This window comes from Coregonus clupeaformis, chromosome 4, assembly GCF_020615455.1.
Source record: "Coregonus clupeaformis isolate EN_2021a chromosome 4, ASM2061545v1, whole genome shotgun sequence".
NCBI lineage: Eukaryota > Metazoa > Chordata > Actinopteri > Salmoniformes > Salmonidae > Coregonus > Coregonus clupeaformis.
Window position 1 is genome coordinate 7,713,128 of NC_059195.1, and position 22,363 is coordinate 7,735,490.

General features: G+C 42.7%; 1 protein-coding gene across 3 annotated transcripts in view; it reads right to left on the bottom strand.

Moving 5' to 3' along the window:
* adarb1b (adenosine deaminase RNA specific B1b) overlaps nucleotides 1–22,363 on the bottom strand; it is a 175,323-nt gene that overhangs the window by 17,865 nt on the left and 135,095 nt on the right. For all 3 annotated transcript variants that reach the window (XM_045209930.1, XM_045209926.1, XM_041862668.2), the window contains one exon: nucleotides 1,486–1,560. In XM_045209930.1, coding sequence (XP_045065865.1) covers nucleotides 1,486–1,513 — 28 coding nt within the window. In that variant the 5' untranslated portion in view covers nucleotides 1,514–1,560. The remainder of the gene's footprint in view (nucleotides 1–1,485; nucleotides 1,561–22,363) is intronic.

Consider the following 22,363-nt stretch of genomic DNA (forward strand, 5'->3'; position numbering starts at 1 on the left):
TTCCATCGACTTCTAAATAACACAGAATCCTTAGCTTCTGACAGGCGGTGATGTTCGTCAAGTTTCTGCATACTAAAATGGCAAGACAAAACATAGAAATCCTGCTCTCACGTGTTTCCCAATTCTCTTATATAACCAGATTAATATATATCCTCCTTATAATGTGCACTTGTGTGCCACTCAAAATATAACATGTACATGATTTAATTTACTTTGGATGTATTCGCCTCATATGTGCGTTAATGTATATATTAGTGTAACATGGATGTCTTGAAGTGGGGAGTATCATTGGCACATTGAGTACAGAATAATGGACTCTGGGGTAACCATGCACAAGCCAGGCAAGGAGGAGTCTTAACAAGGGTGTGTGAGGGATGGTTGGGGAAATAAGTACAAAGGAGAACGACCAAAGGCATGAATACTGTAAAATGAAGAAGTGGCTTTTGCCATTTTATAAAAAGAAGGGAATCTGATAGGAGCGGGTTGTGAAAATGATTACACAAAATATAGCATGGAGAGGAGACATTCTCATCTATTTTGATGGCTGGATTAATTTAGGAGAATTGTTCAAAGAATTGTTCATAGTGAGATTGGTAGTGCTTAAATGAGTGGTCATGGGATTACATGAAATTGCTGACTTGATGAGTCAATTAATATTTAATTACTTTCATTGCAGTATAGCTACAGAAGACAAATGTCTTGTCGATTTCAGTGGAGTACTTTCATATTCTTTTTAGGCTTATGCCTCTCTCAATGTACAGTATCTTGAATGTCAGTGAGCATATCAGTGGGTATGTTTTTCAAACTGGCATGCAGATGGTATGAATGTGAGCAAAGAGTGAGCATACAAAAATAGATGAATAACTCCTCCTGGTGTTCAAGTAAATTACACATTTCCATTGCTCAGAGCAATATTTGTGTACAGTAGCTATCTTCCCTAAGAGTTGGATTGATATTGAACTTCGTTGCATACCTTCTTATGAGGGGAAAATCTAAATACAGAAACGGGCCGATTGTAATGAAGGATCTATGGTTACATTGTCAGAGGCCTTCAGTGTGAAACCGGTGAGTGACTACAATGGTAACCATCCATTTAATCCTGGGATAGGGCAGGCAGCCATTTTCTTCTGTCTGTTCAGAGTAGTGGGGATGTAGGGGCAGACACTCATTCATAGGCATGGCTGCTGGAGCTCAGGGCTCAGATTCCTCCCAAAATGTCCAATTCAATTTGAATGTGTGAGGGAGGTTGAGGTTTTTTTAAGGGTGTGCATAGAGCAATATAATTTGAATCTAAGGATATTTATTAAAGTTTTTGTGGTGGGAAGATTGAGTTCTGCAGTGAAGTTTCTGTATATGTGCTGTGTGTGTGTCCTTTGTGTGTGTGTGTGTGTGTGTGTGTGTGTGCGTGTGTGTGTCTAGGCAGGGGATCAGGTAAGGGAACAAACGGACAGACAATTTGACAAAGAGAGAGACAGACAGACTCACTCATGTTCTCCTCTTCATCCACGTCCATGGTGAAGAGCTTCTGCTGGGCCCGGGGCTGCCGAGCTCCGGCTCCACCTGAGAACAACATGAGAGGAAAGGACGGTCAGTCAAACTCAACCTAGAAGTCTCCACCAAAACTAACACATGGGCCCATGTGCACACACAAACAAATAGAACTAGAATAGAGGGGACTAAATGTCGGGGAAATGTCAGGGTCTCTTCCCTACAGGCAGGGGCTGCTGAAAGTGTATAAACATCTAAATGTTCATATGTATACACACACCCATACCCGGTGTGGTGAAAGGAAAATGACACAGCCAGGTTAAGCCTACGGTGAGTGTATAAATATTCAGTGGTGGAAACTAAACTGGGCGAGAGAGGAGAGAGAGGGGGCCCGGTGCTGACAGGCCATAATAGTCGGGAGCAGTCTATTGTGACTTTAATATCCATCCGATTAGACCTCATTTCCAGCTGCCTGCCGGGAGATATACAGCTATTGACATGGACAGGCCTTTTAGTCGGGCATGACACACACAGCCATTTATCCTCCAGCAGAAAATGCACTACAGTACACAGACAGTTGTACAGTACAGCAAAGCCAATGGATTTCTAGGTGAGCAGAATTGGGTTCATGCACTTGGTATTTGTGTGAGATGGTTATCTGCAGGTGAATGCAGCTTCTGGCCATCAGTCATCAAGGAAAGACCTGGAATCTATACAGAGATCTTTACTGAGATCATACTGAAATCTTTATGTCATTGATCAATAATATGAAGTAGAACTGGAGGGTGGCCTGTGAGCACTAAATATCTCAAGAGGAACATGATCTACTATTAGCAGCCATTATTTATTACTCTGGGAACATAAAAAAAACGAAGAAAAACTATGTTTTCAGAACCTGTAAAAATTCATTGACGTAGCATTTGATATAAGGTTGTTACCAAATGTGCAGATTTATTTTAATCTTCTACAAAGAAGTACAAATTCATTCTACTAAATATATTACCAAAATATTACCACAAAGTTTACATCAGTAAAATTCGGAAACAACCTTCCAATTCCAGTCTTAAATGATGTAGCGTTGATCATGTTCGTCATGAACATGGCCCAGATATGAACACCCAAGGGAGTGGGTAGTTTGTCTCTGGCCTAGAAAACAATGCTCTTTGCTAATAATCACATTCTCTTATGGGAATACATTTTTCTGTAACCTAATTTGTTTTCCCCAGTCCAATATGCTAGTTGTCATTCTTGAGGCAACTTTGTAACCTACGGGGGGAATTCTGTTGCCTATGTGTACCACACATTTATAACAGTTGTCCTTCCATGGAACCACTTGGACTAGAACTTCAACAACTAGAAAATATCATAGAACATTTGATATTATCCATTTAGCCAACTGAGTCAATGAGAATTTCTCTTTTAAAATACGGAGTGGCTGCGTATCTGACTTCTTCGGGATCGTTAGTCCGGCGGACTTCTGCGCTTGTGCGGTTGACGTTCTGCCCATGTGTATATTCTCTACTTTACGTTTAGAGAACAAGCTACTGAGGCGAATGGTGCTTGTTTAATAAAGTTAGATCAAAGCTAAATCAATGTCTGCAAGATCACATAATGATAGTATTACACATTACAGAACCGAATATAATAGCATAGTATAACGTTACTGTAAGACAAAAACACCACCGCATTTTTCTCTCATTTGGCCAAAACTCAACATCGCGCGCAACTAGGCAAAATACACAGGTAGTCTATGCTACAGTTTGTTAACGCCTGCTCTAAAATTCGCTCACTGTACATCATTCAAAACAACACTGTAGGATACATTGAAACAACACTGTATAGCAAGAATATCACAATGCATATCCCCATGAAACTGATTGAGATCAAATGGTTGGTCTGCAGATGCTGCATGGATGTTTCACCGGAAAACTTGAAGGATTATCATTCACGATTGAATGAGGTGTGTTTTTGTCCTACAGTTATACTATGCTATTATATTCGGTGATCTTGCAGACATTGATTCAGCTTTGATCTAACTTTATTAAACAAGCACCAATTGCCTGACTAACCAGTTCTCTAAGCGTAAAGTATAAAATATACAAATAAGCAGAATGTCATCAGCACACGCGCAGAAGCATGCACAGCCACAGGCCTTTAAAATAACTTCCTAGTAGTCAAGTGGTGAGTGGAACAGGAAACACTCATACAAGCCAGTCTAACAGCACAGCCACTCTGAAACTACAGACAAGAAAAGCTGAGAGACAAGAAAAGTGAAGCAGGAGTGCCGAAATCATGACGAACCCGAGGAGAGAGAGCGAGCTATGATGACGTATGATAGGGAGAAGATTGTGCTGATTCCAGCTTTCTGCCTTGGTCCCATGCACCATTCCTCACAGCTGACACTTTCTTAAGCTAAACTAAATGGCCTAATTAATCTTGGCTTATGGTGGGTGACAGCAAATATGCTAGCACAATTATGCCCCTATTAAAGATTCATATTCCACCCCATAATTGAGTGAGGGGCGGGTGTGAGAGGAGGTTGGGAAGGGGTTAGTTGGGTGGGGGGGGATAATTTGTCTCTGGTAGCCAAGCCAAACTCCAGCCAGGTGTCCTTCCTTAGTCCAATGATCCCCCTTCCTCCCCGCACCTCCCCACCATGTATTCTATTCCAACCGAAGGCTTGAGCGCTAAATGCCTGTTTGGAGATTACAGGTTGTGAGATTCGCCAATTTAGGCTGGCTCGTGCGCCCGTCGCTTTTGATTTGAGGTCGCAGAGCCGTTTCGCCTCTTGGCTCATGAAATCGGTAAGCAGCCATGAGATCGGATCCTGTGCAATCTACGGCCAGTGCATCTACAGCGTTCATAAAAACCTGTCTGGAAGAAAGGGAGGATGAAATCCAGTTTAGGGCTGTGTGATCACCAAGGCAGAACCAGAAGCTTGTCTGGACAGTGGTCATTTAGACTAACTAACTAATAAGTCGCCTGTAGATGATCTGAGGGAAACGTCTGTTAGGACGTTAGTGGCACCTCTTTATGCCTCAGTAGCCAGCTGAAGGTTGCCAGGTCAGGATACCAGGGTGCTAACTGGTCAGCTCAGCCCTGGATAGAGCCAGTGTTGTGTTTGGCCTCTGTGTTTACCCACAGTCAATTCACAGAGGCTGCATTTACCCAGCTGCTTTTTTCGCTCCACACAGGTCAGTGGCTATAAAAGTCATTGAAATAGAGACGAGCATCCTGACCAGGTCTCAACTCCCATACCAGATTTAAAAAGTGACTGCCTTTAAAAACAAATCCCTTTGAAAACGGCCTATGTGGCATCAATATAAGTCAGAAACAGTTATTCTAGTGTCAAAATTGACTACAAAGTGTAAATAGGATATATTTGGTCATAAAGTCAGTCTTGTCTAAAACTGAGTTTGGAACATCCGTATGTCACAACGGGTAAATGATGGTTGGGTTTTAATTTTATGATGTCCAATTGCCCACTAACAATGGGTGAACAGCTGCGGTGATTGCGCTCTATCCAATAGCATAGACAGTGAGACAGACCTGCCCAGCAGCTCCGACTTTGTTTACATAAGACAACACGTCACACATTTTTTTACTTGAGAAATACTGCAACAAACACCTTAGTTAGATGTAAAATTGTGTGTCTCATTAGGGACAAACATCACTGACCAAATGCGGAATCAGTCAGGAAACACACCTCCAAGACTGAAATCTTGTTTTTCTAATTAGCAACAGAAATACACACATGACAATCGGTGTGTTCAGTGGCTCTTTAAAGAGAGATTCCTTCCAAAGTTCTACAATTCAATGGGATGTTCTTTAGCATTCAAATTAGTGTCAGCGATCATCCTGTCATATCAGTGTTCCACTCTGGCTATGGAAAATAAGGAAGGAGAGTCACTGACACAATAATTGACGACAACTATAACTATTGCCATAACAATTTTGGTAAAGAACAATGTTAACTTCAGTGAAATACCCCTCAGTCTCAATGGTAAAGATGCGCAGCTGACCAAGTAGATAATTATGCAGTCAGGTTCGAGTTCTTGCATTGCACTGTGCTCCTCTCTGTTTTAATCCTCATGCACAAACAATACTCAATCCCACAAGTTGTGAAAGTGGCTGGTTTCAGAAGTATTTCAGAGTGGATGGTTGGGCCAAGGGATGGAGAGAAAAGATGAGAAAGAAGATGAGAAAACTCAAATTCAATCTCGACAGCGTGAGGGACTGAGGGAAATAAGGTGTTTTGATTTGTCTTTCATCCCTGGCTTTCTCTACGGTGGAGTGATAGCACGCCGCTTCCGTGGAGGGAGCCCCGGCCGCTGGAACAGAAGAGAGGGTAAGGGGTGATGGAGAAGAGGATTGGGAGGGAGGGAAGAGAAATAGAAAATGCAATCCTATTCCCGGAAAAAGAGAATGATTATCTCTCCTAAAACAGCGAGCACAGGACTGGCCTGCCGTTGATAGACAGTGGGAGGCAAACAGTCCAGCCAAATGCTGATGGAGGTTGAGTGATGGGGGAATGAGAGGAGGAGTAACTTACAAGGAAGAGAGCATGAAGGCTGAGGTGCATGAAAATAAGTTAATTTCTGTCCGGTAAAACCAACTACCTTCATACCTTAAGGCAACAGGCAAAGAGGTCCAACAAGTCTGCAATTCACATCTACCATCCATAATGGAAAAAGCTCATGTATATATTTCTATGGTCATATTTACAGGAGCAAAAAAGGTCTGCAACCTGTAACCACAAAGCAGAAAATTCTTTACAGCCTTACAGGAGCATTGGCAGTGGCATGCGTGTAAATGGTCCAATGAAAGGGTGATGTTTTTTGATTGATCCACTGACAAGGTGATGGCTTGTGATTGGTCTACTGACAATTTGATTGTTTGTTATTGGTCCTATGACAGGAAAGCTCAGGTCAGGGGCTCTCTCAGTGAAGCACCACATTGTAATTCACCCTAAATGGCCTGCTCTTTATTTTGATTGAGCAACGAGGCACATAGCACTTAGCTAACGCCACCTTTTACCCGGATTCCATCACATCTCCCTCTAACTGTAATTTCCTGTAGGCTAAACCAAAACAACCTTTCTGAAGAAAAAACCCCCAGAAGAAACTAGCAGCATTCTGACAAATGTCTCCAAAAAGAAGCCATGCTTCAAGATCCTGCCCTGCCAAGGCTTTCTGTTGGAGGGGAGAGTTCTCTGAGGGCGGCAGGCGGCCTAGCGGTTAAGAGCATTGGGCCAGTAACTGAAAGGTTGCTTGTTCGAATCCCCGAGCCAACCAGGTGAAAAATCTGTTGATGTGCCCTAGAGCAAGGCACTTAACCCTAATTGCTCCTGTAAGTCGCTCTGGATAATAGCATCTGCTAAATTACTAAAATGTAAGTGTAACTTTCATGTTCGCTGCCTTTCAAAGCTGTTCCCAGGTGGCTCCACAGCACAGAAGGAATCCTCTACGACACACAGACAGAATTGCTGGCAGCTCTGTGTCTATCAAACACAGAAACAAATGCACAAACGCAAACAAACATGCACACAAATGAAAATATCTACTGCATACCTGACCAGGCTAACGGAACAGACTATTTCCGGACCATCGACAGACACACCAATACTGCTCCACACAAACGTACCACTACCACATGTGTAAACCACTGGAATACACTAGAGCACTATTCAATCCAAATCTCTATCCGTGAGTTTCCGGAATAAGGAACAACTTTCTTCCCACAATAAATACATCCAAATGTGTATTCTTACAGCAAAATAAAACATCTCAGGATAGAGGATTGGATTTTTAGAGCACCGTTCTAAAAAATGATTTCAGTATACAGTGAAGTGCTAAGAGCAGGAGAAGAGAGGGAGGGGGGTCTGCTTAGAAAATATGGAGGTGGAGAGGATGAGACTGTCTTTTATTGTGTTCTAGACTTTAATATTAGACAGTGGGCTGTACATCACCCGGGTGCTGATGTGGAGGACTTGGTGGATAGATGGGGGGAGAGCTAGAGAGAGACAGCGAGAGAGAGAGAGAGAGAGAGAGAGACAGAAAAGAGTATCAATATGAATTTTATATTTGATGGTTTTATGTGAGATTGCCTTTCAGAGGGCCGCTGGAGTAGCGGGTCAGGAGAGAGCAGGTTATAATGGGAGCGAAATATGGTGCAGGTACACACATGCACACACACACTCTCTCTCAAAACACTGTGCTTTCTCTTATTAACATCACACGCTCCCTCTCCCTCTCAGTTTCATAAACTTTTCTCATGTTCTAATTCTAACACACTCACACCCTCTCTCTCCCTCCCTCCTCTTGCCTTCAGGTGTAGCCATAAATCAGCCGAGCACGGGGATATGAAATCCCCCAGCCTGGCAGGCAGGGCCAGTAAATGGCTGCTCGCTACCTCCCCGAGTCCATCAAGGCAAGGACGAGTGACCGACCGCCCAGCACCTGCTGACACGCCGGGGACGATGACAGCCGCCACCCCCCTCCGCTTCCCTCCTGCCCCCTCACCTGTACCCAACCCTCACCTCTCCCTCATAACATCTCCTCACTTTTTATAGACAAGATTTTTCGCCCTCCCCCTTTCAGTCCCTCCCTATCCCCGTCCACCCCCGCACCCATATACTCATTATTTGGCTGTCAGGCCAGCGGACCATTTAAGCGGTGAAATATGAGGATAGGTAGTGCTGAGCTGCTGGCAGAAGCCCTTGTAGCTAGCTGGGGGCTGAGCTGAGTGTTGATGCTCCGTCACCCTGGATGCTTCTGCAGCACAACTACAGCTTTCTTCCTGTGCACAGACTAGAGCTTATCCACTGGATTCAAAATATACAGCAGATGGTTCCCTACTGTAAAAAGCTCTCCAAGCTTGACAAAGCAGTGAAATGTTAGGGACATGTAAACAGACAACTTGACAAAGCAGTGAGAGACTAGGGACTGATGGGCCTTGATAGTGTTGCTCTGACACAGCCTTGGGAGGATGGGAAGTACACTTAATCTAGGAGTTAAGGTCCCCTCCCCTGGAGGTCACAGGCCAACAAGATCCATTGGGAGTCATGATTGAATGAGCCAGCCTGGTAGAGTCAGTGAGGGGGAAAGGGGGAAAAAATGGAGTAAAAAGAGAGAGAGAGAGAATATGAAACAATCTGAGGAAGAGACGGTGAGAAAGAGAATAAAAAATAATATGAGGGCGAGAAAGAGAGAAAGGGGAAATAGAGAAAATGGTGAGAGCAGAGAGAGCAGAAGACAAGGGAGGCTGACAGAGCAAGAGGAAGAAATGAGAGTGAAAATGAGAAGAGAGAGAGAAAAAAGAAATAAAGCAGACTATGATGAATCGCTATAGGAAAGAGGGAATAGGGTAACGGGGTGGTCTGTCACCAACGCTCTCAGAGGGCCTAACACAGACAGATAGGTGCAGTGGTCAGTGCATCCATACCATTTCAATCCGATCCATACCATAACTCTCCAGCTCCTCTCCCCTAAATTATATTTGCGGTTTGAGCCTATCCCTTGCTCCTAATATCACCTTTATGGGTGGGGTATATTTGCTCTCCGCCCCAAATGGCACCATATTCCCTATATAGTGTACTACTTTTGACTAGGAACTTTAGGGCTCTGGTTAAAACTAGCGCACTATACCATTTGGGACGTAGCCCTGATGTTTGGATGATAGTTACTACAACAGATGCAGGAGACACACATTGAGGGCTTCTAAAAAATAGTTATCTTTTCATATCATTATGGTTCAACGGTTGAACTGGACATTTAAGGGAATTTCGCAATTGAATTTACATTTTACAATTACACTTCGGCATTGACTGGGAAGGAAATTAATTTCACCCCAATTGTAAGGCTGCGTGCACATCCCGTACTGTCTCCTCAGTCCTCACTATGGCACCTGGAGCACGTTAGAGCTGGAGTGGAGAGACCCTACAGTCTGGGTCAAAAGCTTGTTATGAGGAGTACTTGAAATTCAGTGTTCCTTTCTAAAACCACAGATAGAGAGAGACACAGACTGACAGAGAGAGTTAATATCCTAAAATGAACCAACCATTCAAATAAATTAATAAAACTGTTCCACACTTCTAAAATGCATCCTTACAAAAAGGGGCTTAGGTGGTGGGCGTGGCAGGAGTGCGCAGTCGGCCCTTCGGCGTGGCTGAATTTCAGCGAACATTTTAGAGGCATTTCTGCATTTTTAAGCCAATTTCCTGCAATTCGACAAATTTCTTTATGGAGCTGAGAGAAATGTTTGCAGTTTTAAAGCTAATTTCCAGCAATTCTACACATTTTGCCATGCAGTTGAGAGAAAATGTTGCAGTTTTAAAGTTATTTTCCTGCAATTCTATGCATTTTGGCATGGCTAATGCTGTGTTATTTTGCTCAAAATCTATACTCCTGGGAATTTTCAATTCTCCCGGAGAGTCAAGCTTTTATTTTGGTGATTGTCAGTTATCAAAGATTATATTATTTAAAAATATCCATGATATTTTCTACATACGTTATATCTGTTTTTAGTTGTTTAAGTTTACACTGAAAGCCAGTGTCCCCCACCCCCAGGATCATTTTTATGTAGAAGGACTGTTCTGTAGAAGCTCAATTCTGGTGACTTTTTAAAAGGATATTCTACTCCAAAATGAATGAATATAGAATTATGCTGACTCCATCTAAAATATAATTTCCACCTCCAGAAATTAGCCCAATAACATATTGGTACAATTATTTGTTACAATTATTTTTACATATTGGACCATGCATATAGCCTATGCATGGTCCATATTATCAGGTATGATATTAGCAATAAGCATTATCACCTGTAGCCCAACTGATTCAGCATAGTGGCTATAAATAAATAGGCTGAAGCATGGGGTTGCCTATCTATATGTATGCTATTGAGCTAATCATTAGCTAGATCCCAAATGTGATCTTTTAACTATACTGAACCAAAATATAAACGCAACATGCATCAATTTCAACGATTTTACTGAGTTACAGTTCATATAAGGAAATCAGTCAATTGAAATAAATAAATTAGGCCCTAATCTATGGATTTCACATGACTGGGCAGGGGCGCACTTCGGAGCTAGTTCCAACCACTTCGGAGCCAGGCCCAGCCAAACAGAATGAGTTTTTCCCCCAAAAAGGGCCCAGCGCCACAGCTAAATGACTGCAGCGGAAACACTGTTGAAACCGTTTTTTCATCCCGAAAATGTATTTCCATATTTTATTTTACTGTTTGGACATTTAGGCGGCACTGTTTGGACACTTAGGCGGCCCGCCCAACGATTTCAATGGCAGAAGAAAACCTGTTCTTCAAGTAATCACTGATTTGTATGTGATATTGGATAGGTACAGTGGGGGAAAAAAGTATTTAGTCAGCCACCAATTGTGCAAGTTCTCCCACTTAAAAAGATGAGAGAGGCCTGTAATTTTCATCATAGGTACACGTCAACTATGACAGACAAAATGAGAAAAAAAATCCAGAAAATCACATTGTAGGATTTTTTATGAATTTATTTGCAAATTATGGTGGAAAATAAGTATTTGGTCACCTACAAACAAGCAAGATTTCTGGCTCTCACAGACCTGTAACTTCTTCTTTAAGAGGCTCCTCTGTCCTCCACTCGTTACCTGTATTAATGGCACCTGTTTGAACTTGTTATCAGTATAAAAGACACCTGTCCACAACCTCAAACAGTCACACTCCAAACTCCACTATGGCCAAGACCAAAGAGCTGTCAAAGGACACCAGAAACAAAATTGTAGACCTGCACCAGGCTGGGAAGACTGAATCTGCAATAGGTAAGCAGCTTGGTTTGAAGAAATCAACTGTGGGAGCAATTATTAGGAAATGGAAGACATACAAGACCACTGATAATCTCCCTCGATCTGGGGCTCCACGCAAGATCTCACCCCGTGGGGTCAAAATGATCACAAGAACGGTGAGCAAAAATCCCAGAACCACACAGGGGGACCTAGTGAATGACCTGCAGAGAGCTGGGACCAATGTAACAAAGCCTACCATCAGTAACACACTACGCCGCCAGGGACTCAAATCCTGCAGTGCCAGACGTGTCCCCCTGCTTAAGCCAGCACATGTCCAGGCCCGTCTGAAGTTTGCTAGAGTGCATTTGGATGATCCAGAAGAGGATTGGGAGAATGTCATATGGTCAGATGAAACCAAAATAGAACTTTTTGGTAAAAACTCAACTCGTCGTGTTTGGAGGACAAAGAATGCTGAGTTGCATCCAAAGAACACCATACCTACTGTGAAGCATGGGGGTGGAAACATCATGCTTTGGGGCTGTTATTCTGCAAAGGGACCAGGACGACTGATTTGTGTAAAGGAAAGAGTGAATGGGGCCATGTATCGTGAGATTTTGAGTGAAAACCTCCTTCCATCAGCAAGGGCATTGAAGATGAAACGTGGCTGAGTCTTTCAGCATGACAATGATCCCAAACACACCGCCCGGGCAACGAAGGAGTGGCTTCGTAAGAAGCATTTCAAGATCCTGGAGTGGCCTAGCCAGTCTCCAGATCTCAACCCCATAGAACATCTTTGGAGGGAGTTGAAAGTCTGTGTTGCCCAGCGACAGCCCCAAAACATCACTGCTCTAGAGGAGATCTGCATGGAGGAATGGGCCAAAATACCAGCAACAGTGTGTGAAAACCTTGTGAAGACATACAGAAAACGTTTGACCTGTGTCATTTCCAACAAAGGGTATATAACAAAGTATTGAGAAACTTTTGTTATTGACCAAATACTTATTTTCCACCATAATTTGCAAATAAATTCATAAAAAATCCTACAATGTGATTTTCTGGATTTTCTTTTCTCATTTTGTCTATCATAGTTGACGTGCACCTATGATGAAAATTACAGGCCTCTCTCATCTTTTTAAGTGGGAGAACTTGCACAATTGGTGGCTGACTAAATACTTTTTTCCCCCCACTGTATTAGGCAACGGCAATGTTTCTAGATTCTCTATAATTTATTTTCACCAATCAAACCATGGCAGATCTGTGATTACTTTGAGAAGGAAGGGAATTTTAAAACAAGAAGTGAACCAGAAAGGGCTTTTGTAATGTCCGAGCCCATCTTTGCTGTCCAGTTTCTCTCTCGGTCCAGTTTCCTGGTGGCGTTACCCAGGTAATGCACCATAATGGGGTACACATGTGGGGCCACCAGCGGCTTAATGGACTGGGGTCCTCGCGGACAGGGAGGCCTTTCTTTTTGCCTGATTGAAACTGATGGGCCGGGGTATGGGAGGAGAGGAGCGTAGCCGCCTAACATCGCCCCTGCCATGCCCCCTTCACACACACCGTACCTCCACGCAAATCTCTATCTCAGACTCCATTATTTCATTTGGTTTCTTTAATGACCAATAACTGGTTGGAATTAGCTTGCCAACACCAATTTCACTTCAGTATGAGCAGACTTCTCCATGCGTTTAGGAGGCCATGTTACAAGCTGCAGGTGCCAGCTGGACATTTGGAACTGACTAAGTGTCCCATAGAGACAGAGCAGAAATGAATACCCTTCCTCATTCTCAGTGACGTAAGGATTTAAAAGCGAGGGTGAAAATTCAACACTGTAACTACATTTAGTTTCGCAACATTCTCATATGCAAGACAAGACAATAAGAGATTAACATAATTCAAACACATGATGCTCCCATGCAGAAGTAATAGTTGACGGCACAAAATAACAGTATTGCAAGATACCCCATATGATGCTTAGTAATCTGGCAAAACCAATATGGTTAAAATGTTGTCCGGTACCTCACTCAAGGGGGAGTAATGTAATATCCGTCACTTCCCCACATTGGTGGACTTTGTATATCCCTAAAAGATTACACACCTGGGATCTACGACACAGGCCAACAGAGCTAATATAGGCGATTCAATAAAAAAAATACTATTACTCTCCCTCTCTTTCTCCCTCCTCCCTCTCTCTTCAAGGGCGCTGGGTGGTTGCCGCCGTCCCTTTCGCCTTTTCAGAGGAACCTGTAAAATCTGTATGACAGCTATGATTTATGATATACGCACTGTGTGCCTGTGGGGGCAGGTGTGTGTGTGTGGCTAAGGTCTGATAGTTCTCCTTAGTTCTCCACGGACCATAGCCAGAGGTATCAGAGGTCACTGTTCAGTGACCCCAGTCACACACAGGAGAGAGAGAGAGGGTGTGTGTGCGCCTGTGTGCATGCGTGTGCCTAGGAGTGTGAGTTGGGCTGCGTGACATGATGCTAGAATAAAAACACCAGAAACTGGTCACAAAAAAGTTTACAACAAAGATGAACTAAGGCATGCGCTGACAGCTGGTTAGAGGCAACGGGTCAGCTGCTGTGTGCATATGAGAGTGTGCATGAGAGTGTGTATGAATGTGTGTATGGCCTCATTCTCTCACATCGTATTTTGAAGTGCTGCGGGCTGAGCTGCTGGTATCAGCATAGCCCTGCCTCTCTCTCTCCAACTATCTATTTCCATTGCTCTCCCTCTTTGCCTCTCTCCCCCTCTCTCTTCCAATTTTCCTCGCCTCAATGCCCCTGCTGCTCGCAATGTGCACTGTACTTCATATTCAAGGCCGGGTCAGGCACTCCAATAGCCTCACGTGTGTGTGTGTAAATCATGTGGATGGGAATCCTTGCATTTGAGTGTGTACACATGCACTTTCTATTTGTGCAGATGTACATGTGTGTGGAACGGAGAGGGTGTGTGTGAGAGAGGGGGTAGAGAAGTTGAATTTCACACCTCCTGCCTCCGTTATCACCAGGTTATGAGTTAATGTTGACGGACAGTTGGGAGCGGAGAGGGTCTGACTCTGAAAGGTCAGACAGATAAGGCTTGTCTTGACAGTAGAGAGGGAACAGGAGAGAGGGAACAGTAGAGTCTGCAGTACGGTAAGGACAGGTGTGGGAGTGATGGGTGCAGGGTTAGCGAGGGAGGGAGAGGGAGAAAAATGAATCGGAGGGAACAGAGAGAGACAGACAAAGAGTTGAGATGGAACAAGTGAGGGGGAAAGAGAGATGGGAGCAAGGTAGAGAGGGGAGAGGGAGGGAGGAAAGGAAGACAACCAGACAAGTTAAGAGTAGAGTTTCAGCTTCCCCTTGTACTTAAGCGCTGCATATATGAATGAATGCAACACATTAGCCATAGCTTCATTAGCCCTGGCAGCCATACATTGCTTGTAAAATGAGTAATTGTACCATCCACACACATTAGCGACCATGCTAGCTAGGGCTGGGAATTGCCAGGGACCTCAAAATACGTATATTTATTGCGATTCTCGTGATTCTATATGTACAGTTGAAGTCAGAAGTTTACATACACCTTCGCCAAATACATTTAAACTCAGTTTTTCAAAATTCCTGACATTTAAACTTAGTTAGATATTACTTGTTAGATATTACTGCACTGTCGAAGCTAGAAGCACAAGCATTTCGCTACACCCGCAATAACATCTGCTAAACACGTGTATGTGACAAATACAATTTGATTTGATTTGAACTCAGTTTTTCACAATTCCTGACATTTACTCCTAGTAAAAATTCCCTGTCTTAGGTCAGTTAGGAGCACCACTTTATTTTAAGAATGTGAAATGTCAGAATAATCGTAGAGAGAATTATTTATTTAAGCTTTTAATTATTTCATCACATTCCCAGTGGGTCAGATGTTTACATACACTCAATTAGTATTTGCTAGCATTGCCTTTAAATTGTTTAACTTGGGTCAAACATTTCGGGTAGCCTTCCACAAGCTTCCCAAAATAAGTTGGGTGATTTTTGGCCCATTCCTCCTGACAGACCTGGTGTAACTGAGTCAGGTTGTAGGCCTCCTTGCTTGCACACACTTTTTCAGTTCTGTCCACAAATGTTCTATAGGATTGAGGTCAGGGTTTTGTGATGGCCACTCCAATACCTTGACTTTGTTGTCCTTAAGCCATTTTGCCACAACTTTGGAAGTATGCTTGGGGTCATTGTCCATTTGGAAGACCCATTTGCGACCAAGCTTTAACTTCCTGACTGATGTCTTGAGATGTTGCTTCAATATATCCACATAATTTTCCTTCCTCATGATGCCATCTATTTTGTGAAGTGCACCAGTCCCTCCTGCAGCAAAGCACCCCCACAGCATGATGCTGCCACCCCTGTGCTTCATGGTTGGGATGATGTTCTTTGGCTTGCAAGATACCCCATTTTTCCTCCAAACATAACGATGGTCATTATGGCCAAACAGTTCTATTTCTGTTTCATCAGACAAGAGGACATTTCTCCAAAAAGTACGATCTTTGTCCCCATGTGCAGTTGCAAACTGTAGTCTGGCTTTTTTATGGCGGTTTTGGAGCAGTGGCTTCTTCCTTGCTGAGCGGCCTTTCAGGTTATGTCGATATAGGACTCATTTTACTGTGGATATAGATACTTTTGTACCTGTTTCCTCCAGCATCTTCACAAGGTTCTTTGCTGTTGTTCTGGGATTGATTTGCACTTTTCGCACCAATATATGTTCATCTCTAGGAGAGAGAACGCGTTTTGCTTCCTGAGCGGTATGACAGCTGCGTGGTCCCATGGTGTTTATACTTGCGTACTATTGTTTGTACAGATGAATGTGGTACTTTCAGGCATTTGGAAATTGCTCCCAAGGATTAACCAGACTTGTGGAGGTCTTGGCTGATTTGTTGGAAAAATTACTTGTGTCATGCACAAAGTAGATGACCTAACCGACTTGCTAAAACTATAGTTTGTTAACAAGAAATTTGTGGAGTGGTTGAAAAACAAGTTTTAATGACTCCAACCTAAGTGTATGTAAACCTTCGACTTCAACTGTATAGCGATTCAATACTGTGATTTTATTGCGATTCCATGGTCCAAACATATTGCTCACAATATGTCTGCTGCAGAGGGACAAGAGAGTGCCATGAGACATAAAAGTGCTGAAAACAAATTGGCTACCTATTTAAAAAGAAGATAGAGAACAATCTATGAAGGAAAAATATGCAGGTACAGCCAACTAGCGCAAAAATAATATTGCGATATTGTTAAAACGATACGATAAACAGTCAAAAATAATATCCTGATATGTAACTGTATAGATTTTTTCCCCCATCACTAATGCTAGCCCACGTCCGTGGGAAATGAGGCATACTGTAGGTAGCGGCGTTGAGACCTCAGGGCCGTCCAACCCTCCTCAGAGTCACAGAAACAGCGTCCTCCCTGGCTGAACACACGTTAGCACCGTTCCGCCAAAACGGCTTCCCCCTCAATCACTCGCTGACAGCCATTAGTCGAATGCTAATCGAGACTAATTACACACTGTTCACTCCTAGACGGCGTGACCCAGCTAATTTCTTATTATGACAGAGTGTTTGCATTGTGTGGGTCCCAGCGATGAGATTACGCTAACAAGAGAAGACAGTCGTCGACTTGGTGTCTTAATCAAGTGCTTTGGCGTTCGGTTTTGAGTAATAAATGTAACAACGTCTCTTTTCTGACTGTTGTTGTTGGATGCTGTTTGATGTTGTCTGCCAAGGCTAGAGCAGACTTTTCCTGCGGCAGCCAATTTGTTGCCGCTTTGTGGGGTGAATGTATTGAGGTAGTGGCTGTCATTTGTGATTTCCAGACAGAAAACGGCACACTTTCCTGAATGCTTTTTTAATTCGCTGTCATTGAGAGCAGTGCCTTGGAAATCTGCAACCCTGTTAATCTAAAATGGAAGCCCTTTAAATCTATAATGCGTTTGCGTCCTTCAATTTGAAGACTCTACTCAGATCTTTAAAAAAAATCTTAATACCCTTTCTAAAGCATTGGAGGTCTCTGATAGCTAACCTCTTTGTAATTTGCTGTTGGAGTGGGTGAGGTGCTGTATAAGAACTCTTACAGAAAAAGGCTGAATAGTTTCTGACTAACAGAACTGAATGAAACAGCCTGTCCTCCTAAGCAATGGATCCACAGAGTGGAGACACGGCATATCTCCCTCCCACTCCATCTCCAAAAACTCATTTTGGAGATTCTGCAGGCTCTGCACAAAACACTTGGTCCCATTTTCCATATTTCATACACGGACCATTGGAGAGGCACTGCCTTATGAATGTCCTCCTCGCCACAATGTATTGTGGGGGCAATACATTAAAGCTTCCTCTGTTGGAAAATTAGCTGTTGTGTACAGTGTTCCTAGACTCAATTGAAAGTAGCCATGCGACTATGTGGTTTGCAATGGATGATGCCATAGTATATGGTCAATGACATTGGAGCAAAAGGCACTGTTGATGTTTTCAATTCAGCAACTTTGCTTATGTTTGGGAAATGTGAACGAAGCTCCCAGAAGAGTGCAAACACCCGACTGTTGCCTGAACTCCATTGCTGTAAAACTCTGCTAGGCTAACTGGCTCGGTAGCTGGTCTGACAGAGTTAGCATTAGCCACTAACTGACAGGCTAGCTGGTCTGACAGACAGAAAGACTGGGAACAGCCCGGCCACGCCATCAGTTAGTGTTAGCGTAGCGTAGCTGCTGATCACCAGGGAGGCTAACACAATGGCCTAACACACTCTGTGGACTCATCATGGCTTCCACTCACTGAGGGAATTATTGCCAGCTGTGATGGGGTTAGCGGAATAGCATTACCTAAATGACACCCTTAAGCCTTCTCCTCTCCAGGTTAGTGCAAAGTGGCGCTGTCATTTCCGGAGCGATAACGAGGAAGAGATGAGATGGACACCGGCGACGCTGACAGACAAAAGTCTGTCTTAAGTTTTGGTTGTTTACGACTAGCACGGCTAAAACGCAACTTCAGCAGTGGCAGGTTTACTCGGATGAAGGGGCTCGGGTTTGACGATTCGCGGGGGGTGGGAGATATATCAAAGCAAATAGCTGACACATCACTAATACCGCCACTGAGAGGGAGCATCTAAAAAATTACTACTTCCCCGGCCTGTTGGGCTAATCCCTAGAGCAGGGGAGAAACTCAGGGAGGAGAAGCTTAGAGTCCCAGAGGAGCCAAGTCAGTCTACTTCACTTACAGACACAGAGATGTCTCTCACACACACAGAGGTCTAGCTTACGCCCAGAGACAGAGGAGACTGCCTTATTCACAAAGAGAGGGTTCTGTATCACTCACAGAGAGATAGGCCGTCTCACCCACAGAGAGATAGGCCGTCTCACCCACAGAGAGAGAGCTCAGTCTCACACACAAAGACAGCTCTGTCTCATTCACACAGAAATAGGTATTTCTTACTCACAGAGAGATAGGTCTGTCTAATTACAGAGAGGTCTGTCTCACTCACAGCGATAGAAGTCGGTCTAACTCACAGAGACGGGTACGTCTTTCTCACAGAAAAGCCTCTCACTAACAGAGAGAGAAGTCTGTCTCACTCAAAGATAAGTAGGTTTCACTCAGAGAGTGTTGGGATTAGTTACTTGAAATGAAAAAAAATCTCGAAATCGCACCGTTTGTTCGACTGTCGGAGGGAGCAAGGTGAGGCGCGCCCGCTCTAACAAAGATAGTAAGTAGCCTAACTCAGGTTTGATCACTAGTTTCTTCTTTAATCTGTGGCACTGCTTTCCTGTGCTAGTCTACAAGTGGTGTGCTATATATGGGCTGCTTAATTAGCCATATACAGTGCATTCAGAAAGTATTCATACCCCTTGACTTATTCCACATTTTGTTGTCTTACAGCCTGAATTCAAAATGGATTAGATTTTTTTTAAATCTCACCCATCTACACACAATACCCCATAATGACAACGTGAAAACATGTTTTTAGGAATTTTAGCAAATTTATTGAAAATGAAATACAGAAATATCTCATTTAGATAAGTATTCACTCTGAGTCAATAATTTGTAGAAGCACCTTTGGCAGCGATTACAGCTGTGAGTCTTTCTGGGTAAGTCTCTAACATGCTGACCACATGTAAATGTACACATACATGTTATTCAATAATTTTATCCAAACTCTTTGCGTGCGTCAACGAGCGTCTGTGTAGCCAGGCTCTAAAATATAATTTGGTTATATTTTTCACGCACTGCAATCCCGCCTCTCCCATCTCCTCATTGGTTTTTAGGAGCATATACCCATGTGGGTGACTGAAAGATGAACTGAGGTCCACACTACCATATAACTTCCACAGAAGAAGAAGAAGAAGAAGAAGAAGAAGAAGAAGAAGAAGAAGAAGAAGAAGAAGAAGAAGAAGAAGAAGAAGAAGAAGAAGAAGAAGAAGAAGAAGAAGAAGAAGAAGAAGAAGAAGAAGAAGAAGAAGAAGAAGAAGAAGAAGAAGAAGAAGAAGAAGAAGAAGAAGAAGAAGAAGAAGAAGAAGAAGAAGAAGAAGAAGAAGAAGAAGAAGAAGAAGAAGAAGAAGAAGAAGACTAGAAACTAACTAGGTTTACCCTTTTATCTGTGGATTAATTGTTGGAGTAGAGAACACAAAAGTGTGACTCAAAATGGGTCAAAATTCTACAAAGATCCAGAAAAAAAGGACTAATGTTTATATCCCAGGACAAATTAGCTAGGAACAGCAAGCTAGCTAGCTAAATGTCCATGAATGTTTCATGTGTTTTGACCTGTTCCCAAAGTAATATAGTTGGTTCAGAGTTTGTTTTGATATTTCAACCTTCGTGTCCTGATCACGTCTGGTGTGGATGGACAAAATCAACATGCACGCGGACGCACGCATGTGCCTGGTCTAGTCAGCATGTAAGAGCTTTGCACACCTGGATTGTGCAACATTAGCCCATTATTATTTTCTGTCATATTGGTGGTTGATCATTGCTAGACAATAATTTTCAGGTCTTGCCATAGATTTTCAAGTAGATTTAAGTCAAAACTGTAACTCTGCAACATTCACTGTCTTCTTGGTAACCAACTCCAGTGTAGATTTGGTCTTGCGTTTTAGGGTATTGTCCTTCTGAAAGGTGAATTCATCTCCCAGTGTCTGGTGGAAAGCAGACTGAACCAGGTTTTCCTCTAGGATTTTGCCTGTGCTTAGCTCCATTCCGTTTATTTCTTTATCCTGAAAAACTCCCCAGTCCTTAACAATTACAATCATACCCATAACATGATGCAGCCACCACTATGCTTGAAAATAGGGAGTGTGGAACTCAGTAATGTGTTGTATTGGATTTGCCCCAAACATAATGCCTTGTATTCAGGACATGAAGTTAATTTCTTTGCCACATTTTTTGCAGTTTTACTTTATTGCCTTATTGCAAACAGGATGCATATTTTGGAATACTTTTATTGTGTACAGGCTTCCTTCTTTTCACTCTGTCAATCTTGTCCCTGACATCCTTGGAGAGCTCTTTGGTCTTGGCCATGGTGGAGAGTTTGGAATCTGATTGATTGATTGCTTCTGTGGACAGGTGTCTTTTATACAGCTAACAAACTGAGATTAGGAGCACTCCCTTTAAGAGTGTGCTCCTAATCTCAGCTCGTTACCTGTATAAAAGACACCTGGGAGCCAGAAATCTTTCTGATTGAGAGGGGGTCAAATACTTATTTCCCTCATTAAAATGCAAATCAATTTATAACATTTTGACATGCGTTTTTCTGGATTTTTTGTTGTTGTTATTTTGTCTCTCACTGTTCAAATAAATCTACCATTAAAATTATAGACTGATCATGTCTTTGTCAGTGGGCAAACGTACAAAATAGGCAGGGGATCAAATACTTTTTCCCCTCACTGTAGGTTAGTATTGTGGAGTAACTACAATGTTGTTGATCCATCCTCAGTTTTCTCCTATCACGGCCATTCAACTCTGTAACTGTTTTAAAGTCACCTTAGGCCTCATGGTGAAATTCATGAGTGGTTTCCTTCCTCTCTGGCAACTGAGTTAGGAAGGACGCCTGTATCTTTGTAGTGACTGGGTGTATTGATACACAATCTAAAGTGTAATTAATAACGTCACCATGCTCAGTGGGATATTCGATGTCTGCTTTTTAAAAATGTGTATTTTTATTTTTACCCATCTACCAATAGGTGCCCTTCTTTGCGAGGCATTGGAAAATCTCCCTGGTCTTTGTGGTTGAATCTGTGTTTGAAATTTACTGCTCAACTGAGGGACCTGACAGATAATTGTATGTGTGGGGTACAGAGATCAGGTCAAATATATAATATAATATTCAAATATCATGATAAACACTATTATTGTACACAGAGTCCATGCAACTTATTATGTGACTTGTTAAGCACATGTTTACTCCTGAACTTATTTAGGCTTGCCATAAGAAAGGGGTTGAATACTTATTGGCTCAATACATTCCAGCTTTTTATTTTTTATGAATTTGTAAAAACATAATTCCACTATGACATTATGAGGTATTGTGTGTAGGCCAGTAACAAAAAATATAAATGTAATCCATTTTAAATTCAGGCTGTAACACAACAAAATTTGGAAATAGTCAGGGGGTGTGAATACTTTCTGAAGGCACTGTATACCGTAAGCCAAACATCTGTACAGATTTCCTATATTTTCATTCAAAATCTTTCTCTCGAGCCACCAGTTCTGGTTATAGACCGTACGTACACAGACCCATAGAGATGTATAGAGGGCACACTTGACACTAGATGGGAAAGCCCTCTATGGGCTTTGCTTTCACAGAAGTGATCAATGGCAAAGATCAGAGGTGCGCCCTCTATACATTTCTATGGACAGCATATGACATTTCTCCAAACAGCCTTTCTCCGCTCGCTCGAGAACTAAATGTGGAAACAAGTCGAGATCAGATCATGGAAACACGCACCCGGTAGAGATATGATTCTGAAAGTAATGCACGCTTTGTTTGACAAAATAACTGTAATAATATTACCCAATTTGAAAAAGTAACGCGTTACTTTACTCCGTTACTCATAAAAGTAATCGGATTACGTAACGGGTTACT